This window comes from Pantherophis guttatus, chromosome 10, assembly GCF_059756535.1.
Source record: "Pantherophis guttatus breed Tessera chromosome 10, ASM5975653v1, whole genome shotgun sequence".
In the NCBI taxonomy this organism is placed as follows: domain Eukaryota; kingdom Metazoa; phylum Chordata; class Lepidosauria; order Squamata; family Colubridae; genus Pantherophis; species Pantherophis guttatus.
The window spans coordinates 14,885,907-14,896,348 of NC_142072.1; the positions used below are offsets into that span (position 1 = coordinate 14,885,907).

The 10,442-nt window shown below is 45.7% G+C and overlaps 1 protein-coding gene across 2 annotated transcripts in view; it reads left to right on the plus strand.

Moving 5' to 3' along the window:
- Positions 1-9,223, plus strand: part of ASAP3 (ArfGAP with SH3 domain, ankyrin repeat and PH domain 3) — a 94,146-nt gene extending 84,923 nt beyond the window's left edge. For both annotated transcript variants that reach the window (XM_060691496.2, XM_060691497.2), the window contains 4 exons: positions 160-433; positions 3,884-4,055; positions 6,209-6,331; positions 8,303-9,223. In XM_060691496.2, coding sequence (XP_060547479.2) covers positions 160-433; positions 3,884-4,055; positions 6,209-6,331; positions 8,303-8,377 — 644 coding nt within the window. In that variant the 3' untranslated portion in view covers positions 8,378-9,223. The remainder of the gene's footprint in view (positions 1-159; positions 434-3,883; positions 4,056-6,208; positions 6,332-8,302) is intronic.
- The last annotated feature ends 1,219 nt before the right edge of the window (positions 9,224-10,442 follow it).

A 10,442-nucleotide genomic window follows, 5' to 3' on the forward strand; every position in this document is an offset into this window, starting at 1 on the left:
TTTAAGACCTGAGGACTTCAACTCCCAGAATTTCCCAGCCAGCATGGCTAGCTAGGGAATTCTGGGAGTTGAAGTCCTCAGGTCTTAATGTTGCCAAGGTTGGACATCTCTGATTTAGAGCTTCTGCTCCCGTGAGTGATTGTTTCCCTTGCTTTCCAGATGCCTCTGAATCACTACCCCATTCGCCAGACAGCCCTGACGTTTGGAACTCATCTGTTTCCAACATCCCCGGTGTGTTGGAAGGTGGCCCATTCTGGCAATCACCCAACTTCCGTAACTCTATGGAAGTCAAAGGCACAGCTTATTGGGAGACCTGCTCTGATGTCGGGGGTGCCTCCCAACGGCGAAGATCGGAGCCAACTCAGATGATAGCTCTGCAGCCTTCCCCTGGAACCTCTCCTGAACCAGGACAAACAGCCCCAGTCAAGTTCAGGTGAGAACAGAAGCTATCAGACCAAATTGTTGCATGCTGTCCATGAGAAGGATGGCCATATACATATCACATTAATAAAATAAAAATCAATCCGTTGTGTAAATTGAGCAGCTTAGTAAGTTGAGCCCTGGTGGGGCAGTGGTTAGAATGCAAGATTGGAGGCTAACTCTGCCCACAGCCAGGAGTTCGATCCTGACTAGCTCAAGGTTGACTCAGCCTTCCATCCTTCCGAGGTCAGTAAAATGAGGACCCAGGTTATTGAGGGCAGTACGCTGACATTGTAAACCTCTCAGAGAGTGCTGTAAAGCATTATGGAGTGGTAGATAAATCTTAAGTGCTATTGCTATTGCTATTATTATCAGCAGTTTCCATTGTCTGTACAACTAAAATCTATAGGAGGACTTGGGTTCCTTCTGTTGTCTCTGATTAAGACAAAGCATTCACCCATTTAATGGTTTAGCCTCGTAAGCAGCTTGTAAACCATCATTAGTGGCTTAGCAAGTAAGGAGCCAGGCAACTGGAGTTTATTGAATATACTATGAGAGAGCAAACCATAATTTCTAGTTCTCTGTGTTTGGGACCCAGCCATTTTCTCAGCATGGCGCATGAAGCCTTCTGTAGCATGGTTGATTTGCTTATATGTCACATGTCACATGAATCCAGCTGGTAGAGAATCCAGGACAGGTGTGGAGCTTCACATGTTGCTCAGATGTTTGAATCCGTTTTCCATTGCCATTGACACAATAATAGTTTTCCCTATCAAGACAACCAGTATTTACTGTACTTTTCGGAGTATAAGACGCACCTTTTCTCCCCCCTAAAAGAGGGTGGAAATGTTGGCGCGTCTTATACACTGAATATATCCATTTTTGGCCTCCTGAAACCTGCAAAAACGGGGTGTACAGAGAGTTTGGGAGGCCTGCAGAGTGCTCCTGGGGGCTGGGGAGGGCAAAAACTTTTTTTTCCTTGTTTATCTCTTCGAAATCTTGGTGCGTTTTATACTCCGGTGTGTCTTATATTCTGAAAAATACAATATTTTCTCAAATAAATGAACATACTGTAATATTGTTACAGTATTTGCAAAGGAGTAGGAGACCCTACAGTAATTTGGCAGGCTGCTGTAGATAAACACCACTGTAAAAGCTATATATAAGTAGATCCAAAATTAGGCCATACTGGCATCATTTGTAAAATATTACTTCCTTATTATTAGTATCTATCATTATATCTATTTAGGCTTGCACTATCTTTCACTTCAGAAAAGGGAGCCTAGATATTAATTCTAAATTGTAACTTGAGAAGATATTCTCCCCATTCTCCCTGTTCTTTCACATAGACAGGTAGTCCTTGACTTACGACCACAATTGAGCCCAAAGTTTCTGTTGTTAAGTGAGACATTTGTTAAGTGAGTTTTGACCCATTTCTTGCAACAGTTGTTAAGTAAATCACTGCCGGCATTGAATTAGTAATCCAGTTGTTAAGTGAATCTGGCTTCCTCATTGACTTTGCTTGTCAGAAGGTCGCCAAAGGGGATCACAAGACCCTGGGACACTGCAACCGTCACAAATATGAATCAGTTGACAAGCGTCTGAATTTTGATTGCATGGCCATGGGGATGCTGCAAAGGTCGTAAGTCTGAAAAATGGTTGTAAGTCACTTTTTTCATTGCCGTTGCAACTTCGAACAGTCACTAAATGAACTGTTGTAAATCAAGGACTACCTGTACATAATTCTAACACCTGTATCAAAGTGGGTTCTATTCTCTATTATATGTGTTGCTGATAAGTTAACAAGGAGAAACAAAACATGCTTTTGACCAAATCTTTGACCAAGCCATAAAAAGAAGAGTGAATGAGGGAAGAAAAGGAATAGGAGAATAAACAAACTAACTAACTAACTAGAAACCAGCTCTTAATGTTTGGGGACTTCTGTAATGATGATTAATGATGGGAATGGGTTGCAAAGGAAGAAATGGATGACATCCTCCTCCTCCAAGCAGATGCTTTTCTTCTTGACAGAGAAGTCATACTCTGTGTGATGAAGAAGCTCTCCTGTTTATCTAGTTAACAGTAACATTGGCAAGCTTAAACAGCCTGGGGAGAATGAAAAACAGGCCTCCCGAAAGTTCCAGTTGTCCAGAAACGGGCCCATTTCCGGCCTCTGGAGGGCCTCCAGAATCCAGAGGAGGCCATTTTTGCCCTCCCGGAGGCTCAAAAAAAGCCTCTGGAGCCTGGGGAGGGCAAAAAACAGGCCTCCCGAAAGTTCCAGTTGTCCGGAAATGGGCTCATTTCCAGCCTCCGGAGAGTCTCCGGAGCCCAGAGGAGGCCATTTTTGCCCTCCTGGAGGCTCAAGGAAAGTCTCCAGAGCCTGGGGAGGGCGAAAATTCCCCCCCTGCTGTGGTGCAGAAGGCTGAGTAGGCCATGCCCCCCATGCCCATGCCCACCCAGCAACCAGGCAGAGAACTGGTTGCTAAAATTTTTGAATCCCACCCCTGTTCATATTCTAGCATGCTCCTGGCTTGGTGTCGCACATCTTCCCTGATCTTACTAGTTCCTGGTTCCATCAGTTGCATGTCTCCCTCAGAGGTCACCATGCTATGGCAGGATTCATACCTCAAGTTAAGCCACAATGTGACTCTTTTTGCTTTTGACTTTGTCTGGTGTTCGGACAACATGGCTTGGAAGTCAGGGCTTACGGCATAGAATTCTGTCTGAATATAAACCCTGGGTCCTGTTCAATGAAACAAGGTTAAACCCTACAGCTTAACTCAACAGAAGAACCCAGTCACTGTGCATGGCCAAGTGAATATTGGAGAATGTGGAAGGGTTGGGAAGACGCTTGGAGGAGGAATCCACCACTGTAGCACTCCCGAGAAATGGCCATCAAGTCATTCTTCTGAGGAAACCTGTTCCATTATTAAACCACTCTTGCCATGAAGGTAAGAGTAGAAAGAGTAAAAGGGACGCGGTGGCTCAATGGCTAAGACGCTGAGCTTGTCGATTGAAAGGTCGGCAGTTCAGCGGTTCGAATCCCTAGTGCTGCGTAACAGGGTGAGCTCCCGTGACTTGTCCCAGCTTCTGCCAACCTAGCAGTTCGAAAGCACGTAAAAAATGCAAGTAGGAAAATAGGGACCACCTTTGGTGGGAAGGTAACAGCATTCCGTGTGCCTTTGGCGTTTAGTCATGCCAGCCACATGACCATGGAGACATCTTTGGACAGCGCTGGCTCTTTGGCTTTGAAACGGAGATGAGCACCGCCCCCTAGAGTCGGGAACGACTAACACATATGTGCGAGGGGAACCTTTTATCTTTACTACCATGAAGGTGAGATGGACCATTAGCTCAGGAAGTCTATGACCCATGCCGAACAGGTATCTCTTTCGACAGTCCCACGAGAAGACACTCCCCACCATCAAGAACGATTTCTGAGACAGCTTCTTTTCTCCTACAGCTCAGAAAGCACCAGGTCCTACCGACGGATTAGTAGCAGCTCGATGGGTAAATTTTCCAGCAGCCCTCTTTCGCCACAGAGCCCCAGTTGCCCGGAAGAAGTGTCTATATGCAAAACTGCGATGCCAGGGCCAACACCTCTGCCTGTGCCAGCGCCAAGAAGATTTGCACCAGTGAGTTGTGGAGCGACAGCAAGGGGTCATACTTTTTTTATAGTTTGAGCAAGTCTGGAGTTGGAGGGTCTCCTTTCTCCCCAGCATTAGCATGGCATCCCTGGTATCCCTAGGCAGCAATCTGGGCTCGGTTATAGATAGGTATTCATTTCAGCCTTAGAGCTGATAGCAGCAATCTCAGAAAGCCGGAGGGGGGGGGCAGGGGGGAACGTGTTTGGCCTTTTCCTCCAAGTTTCAAAATAAGAACTCATGCCAACAGGCACTGATGGATCTGCCATGTGTTTTGTAGACCGTAGCGGGCATAGAGTAATACTGTGTTGGCAAGCAACAGCAATTGGCTTTGAATGCCCATTTGTGTTATGGTTCCAGGATCTGAAAGGCTGCCCTGTCAATTAGGACACATATGCGTATGTGTCAATTTTCCATTTTTAAAGTAATGACTCCTCCAGCTAAAATTGTTGTTGTTCATTTATGTCTATGCATATAAGATCAGGGGTGAAATCCAGCAGGTTCTGACAAGTTCTGGAAAACCGGTAGTGGAAATTTTGAGCAGTTCAAAGAACTGGTAGCGGAAATTTTGCGTAGTTCAGAGAACCGGCAAATACCACCTCTGTCTGACCCCAGAGTGGGGTGGGAATGGGGATTTTGCAGTATCCTTCCCCTGCCACTCCCACCAAGCCACGCCCACCAAGCCACGTCCACAGAACCAGTAGTAAAAAAATTTGGATTTCACCACTGTATAAAATATAAAATATATGAGTGTCCCTATAGCCAAGACGATCAAAGAGGAGACAAAGACAAAAAAAATGAGAGCCAGTTTTTAATAAAACCAGATTTATAGTAACAAGGAGACAACTTGTGACCTTGATCTGTTGAGTCATCATTTCAGAGATATTTCCTTACCAAATTCCTTAGTGTAGTGATCCCCAACCTTTACAGCTTGTTGTTAAGCAAGACATTTGTTAAGTGAGTTTTGCCCCATTTTACGATCTTTCTTGCCCACAGCTGTTAAGCGAATCACCCCCGTTGATAAGTTAGTAACACGGTTGTTAAGCAAATCTGGTTTCCCCATTGATTTTGCTTGTCAGAGGTTTGCAAAAGGTGATCCATCACCTGACCTTGGGACACAGCAACGGTCATAAGTATGAATCCGTTGCCAACCATCTGAATTTTGATCAGAGGATCGTGAGGATGCTACAAAGTTTGTTAAGGGTGAAAAAAGGTCGTAAGTCACTTTTTTTTCGGTGCCGTTGTAACCTTGAACGGTCACTAAATGAACTGTTGTAAGTCGAGGGCTACCTGTATTGCATCCTGAAGAGATGTAAAGACCATCACTGCCAGGATGATGTGAACATCATACCCATTAAGTCTCTAGGAATTGAGTCTGACTTTTCTTGCAGCTTTCCTCAACCTGGGCTCAAAGGTCTGGACTTCTCCCAGAATTTTCAGCGATGGCTAATGCCGGCTGGAGAATTCTGGGAATTAAAGTCCAGACATTGCCCAAGTGGTGCCCTATGATCAAAGCAACCTAGAGAGATTTGTTGAAGGTTCATTACGGCAGAGAACACCCCAGGCTGCTATCCTGCAAATTTGTTTGCACCTAGCGCCCGCTGTCACCTCTCTGCCTCTTCAACCATAAAAGCAGGGGTGGGCTTTAAAAATTTTAGCAAGGGGTTCTCTGCCCGGTTGCTGGGTGGGCGTGGCCATGGTGGGTGTGGTCTAGTCGGCCTCCTGCACTACAGCGGGGTGGGGGTGGGGCATTTTTGCCCTCCCTGGGCTCCGGAGGCTTTCCTTGAGTCTCCGGGAGGGTGAAAATGGCCTCCCCAGGCTCTGGAGGCCGGAAACGGGCCTGTTTCCGGCCTTCCCAAACTTCCGGTAGGCCTGTTTTTCGCCCTCCCCGAGCCTTGGCGTGTACCTTGCATCTAAAACAGGCCGCGTGGGAACTCCTGGGAGGGGAGGGGCAGGGTGGCGTGGGTGGGACCAGCCAGGAGTGTGGTTGGGAGTTTGTGGGTTCTCCGAACTGCACAGAATCTTAGCTAGAGGGTCTCCCGAACCTCTGCAAACCCCCCAGCAGCCCACCCCTGTGTAAAAACCATCTGGGGAAACAAGGGATCTTATCATAAAACTGATAACGATTTTTCTGCCCTTCACAGGCCAAAGGTCGGTTAAAACGAGTCAAGGCTTTGGCTGACTGCAAAGGGGACAAGGCCCGCGAGTTGACTTTCTCCAAGGGTGAAGTCATCGTAGTAACACGGGAAGAGGACGAACAAAATTGGGTCAGTATCGCTGCTTTTCCTCACGGGATTAGAGTAGAAATACAATTTTCCTCTTAGCTTCAGAAGAGAAGGAGAAGTTTGTCCTTTAAGAGAAACCTCTTAGGAAGCATTCTTGCAAAGGACACTCACGTTTTCGTCTCGATCAGGGATCTCCAACCTTGGCAACTTTAAGCCTGGTGGACTTCAACTCCCAGAATTCCCCTGGGAGTTGAAGTCGCCAGGTTTAAAGTTGCCAAGGTTGGAAACCCCTGGTCTAGATTATGATTTTTGTTCATCTTCCCCTCCAAAATCTATCTTCTGCTTACACGCAGCCCTTGAGTTAATATCTCAGAATTTCATTTTATCTTTAGATCAGTAACTTTCAAGAGCCACTTTTGGAAGCAACGAGAGTTAAAATTTCAACATGCAGAAAAGAGCAAGGAAAATGACCTTGATGGAGAGAAGCACAAGATTTTGGCTAGTCCAGGGGTCTGCAATCTTAAACACTCAAAGAGCCATTTGGACCCGTTTCCCATAGAAAAGAAAACATCGGAAGCCACAAAACCCTTCCTATGCCTGACTATTTCTTGAGCAGCCACAAAACTAGCATATGTAGTTGAATTAAACGTTCTGTTTTCTTCTGAAACTTTTCTTTTCTTGGATTTATCCATGGTTGGCCTACCAGGGGTTGAAAAGCTCAATAAATCGCGTACCGGCGGGTGTCACACATTGGTAGTTGTGACGCATATTTTGAGTGCCAGGGAGCTGCAGCAGAGGGGTGAAAGAGCCACATGCAGCTCCAGAGCCGCAGGTTGCTGACCCCTGGGCTAGTCAAAGGGGGATGAAATGATTGTTGAGTCCAGAACAGCCAGAGAACATTTAGAAGTGGCTCAGAGAGGCTCATCCCTAATTCAATAAATTAGAAGAAGATTGAGGTGGTTGAGCACAATCAGACTTGCAAGATTGTGCTGCAATAGCCAGTCTCAATAAAAAAAATAGTTTTAGCTTTTCCGTAAGGTCGATTTCCTTGTTTGGTTTACTCAGAGCGACCAACAACAGTGCTCCAACTTTCCCGATTGTGAAATTCTCAATTTAGGGGTCTGTGTTAGAGCCATTACTTTACTAGTAGGCAAATGAAAACAATCTGCCAGCTTTTGCACACTTCAAATTTTCTATCCACCAATCCTAATTTGGTGCCTTCCAGATGTGTTGGGACTAGAACTCCCAATGTCACCAGAAGGTGCCAGCTTGGAAAAAGGTGAGAACTCAATAATACATGAAGCAAGAGGGCAAAACAAAACCTCCCCGAGCAACTGAGAAGTGAGATGTACAATCCTCTTTGAAAAGAGTGATATCTTTTGATGCCAAAGCCTTTGTCCTCTGCTCAGAGTTTCCTGCCTGAGCAGGGGGTTGGACTAGAACATCTCCAAGGTGTCAGGGCTCCAAGTAACATCCCCAACCAATGAAGTCTCCAAGGCCAGCAGTTCCTCAAATTTCCATTTTATTAGAGATGCCATTGGCACATCTGGGAAAACCCAAATCTGAAAGGTTCCGGGCTTTTCCCACCTAAAGGAAAGTCAAAGACCCTTTCCCTGCACCCACATGTCCATCACATGGTCCAATCAATCCACCATCCCAACTGGAGATGATCCCCCCAGTCATGCCTCTTCAGGTGCAGGCTGAACGTCCTTGACTCCCAGAGAAAGGAATGTTGTTATGGCTATATATCTCCACCAACTCCATGCAAACCCCCTCCCGTTTTCCCACAGCACTAAGTGTGGCAGCCCTGAAGATCCAGAGAAAAAGATGGGCTCCAGGGCTGACAAGGGGATTGAACAGACCTCTTGCATAGCTGCAGATCTAATAAAGCAGGGTTGTTTCACATCCAATTCTTGTCATTTTTTCTATGGGAAGAACCTGGGATCAGAGCCTATTATGCTGCTACTCTTTATTTGTAGTTTTATCATTCCTCATGAGATGTTTTCCTTCCAGGTTGGATTCATTGAAGGCGATGGCACAAGGACAGGTGTCTTTCCTTCCAACTTTGTCCAGCCGTTGCAAGACTGAGTGGACTCAGATTGGTCTTCTCTGAAAAGATGAGGCATCATGATCTGCTCTGGAGACGGACAAGGTGTGGAGGCTTGCTGGATCTCCATAGAACCCTGATCTTCATGGGATGTCATTTCCTTATTCAGTTCCATGATAACATTGCTAGGAAGAGATGGTGGAATCTGGCTTTTGAGACTCTTTTTTGTAGACAGAAAGAGGGAGGGGCCATGGACAAAGGACACATATATGTCAATGTGACTTGATGGACCATTTTTTGTCCCTTCAATTGTGGAGGGTAGTATGTGACATTCGTCGTGTAACGTAGAGGCTCTACCACGAAGTCATCTCTTTTGGCCATTGGGTCTCATTCAGATCGTCCTGTGCCCACTTTGAGCCGTTGAGGAATGGATCAAAGTTCTTCAGTGCACCACTTGATTTAATACCAGTCTCAGTTTCCATGTCAACAACCATGAGGGAGCAGAAGTATTTAGAAAATAGTTTTCGGGGTGGGGGTGGGGTTGAGGAGGTGGAAATTGCAAGGAATCAATGCTGAAGATTGTTTGGGAAGCCTCGGGGGTTGGGCAGGGCTGCTGTAATCCTTGCTCCAATTGTATGAGTCACCTTCGTGTTTTGTTCATGGGGAAATAATTCCTCTATTGCAGACTATATGACTCTCTGCGATAGAAGATTCTGGATTTTGTCAGTCTGGTTGAGGTTGTTGTTAACTCGAGTCGCATGGATCTCCACTCAGCAAAGTATCATCGCCATCTTGTTTCCTCAGAATCTGTCTCCCTTCTAGGACAACTCTAAACAACTTTTCTCTAAACTTCATTAAAAAGAAAACCTCACCTTGTTGGGTAAAAATCCCTGCTGTGCAAAGTTGTTTTAAAAATACTGCAGGTAAAAATTAGTGTCTGAAAGGGACAAGGGGCCATTTAAGAAATCTGCAAAAAAAATTATTTGAGGCAGCACCGTCAAGCTTGCTTGTAGTCCTCAGCTACCCTGTTCCCCTGAAAATAAGACTCCTCGGATAATAAGCCCAATCAGGCTTTTGAGCACATGCGTTAAAATAAGCCCTCCCAAAAAATATTTAAATTCATGTGCAGCCGGTCCCCACCATTTCCTCTGGTTGTCGTGCAAACAACATGAGGTGTGGTGAGCCGGAGTGGGGGACAGAGAGGGGAACATGCCCCACACACACCACATCCCCTTACCTAATGGCCACTCCTGCAACCCTAGCCACCGCGCCCCTTCTGTCATGCTAATGGCCACCGCAAAAGCTATTAGCGAAGAACAGGGAGGCGATGGCAGTGACGGGACATCCAGTTGCTGCGGCATGGCTGCGGTGACAACATAGTGCAGAGTCCTGGGGAGCACGGCCTCAGGGGCGAACAGCTGATGACCGGCAGCCATGAGGTGACCATGCTCGCCACTTCCTGCACCTCAAAAATAATAAGACCTCCCTGAAAATAAGGCCAAGCGCTTATTTCGGGGGGTGGGGGTGTCAAAAGAAAATAAGACCCTGTCTTATTTTCGGGAAAACACGGTATTATTTTATCTGCTCAGTGTTGAACATTATACGTCTATAATTTGAAGGGGCTTCTGACACGAATAGCGGATAAAAAGCCTCAGTTTTCAATAGGCAGAAATTTGGAAACATTTCAATGGGCTTGCTGATTTAGAAAAAAAAGGTACTGCTATCCCAAGCTTCATCGTCGTCGTTAGAAGAATAATGGTCGGATCTAGATTAAATAAACTGAATGTAGTTTTCCATAAAATTTATGGGTTGACAAATTCTCTCTGAATCCACTGGGAGTGAAATGCAACTCACTTCATTTGAATTCAGCCTTTTTCCTAAAATGCCAAATATAACTTGAAGTTTTCTCTACCTCTTGCTGAGCTCAAGGAGAGGGCACGAGAGTTTGGGCTAAGTGGAAAAAATGCAACAGGGGAAATCCAGCTATGATCATCCAAATTTACCTTTCCAGTGCCATCGCTAAAGTGAGACTTCGACTTAAAAAAAAAAGTCTTGTTATTTAAAATAAGGATGCTAATACAGGTAATCCTCGATTTACAGCTACAA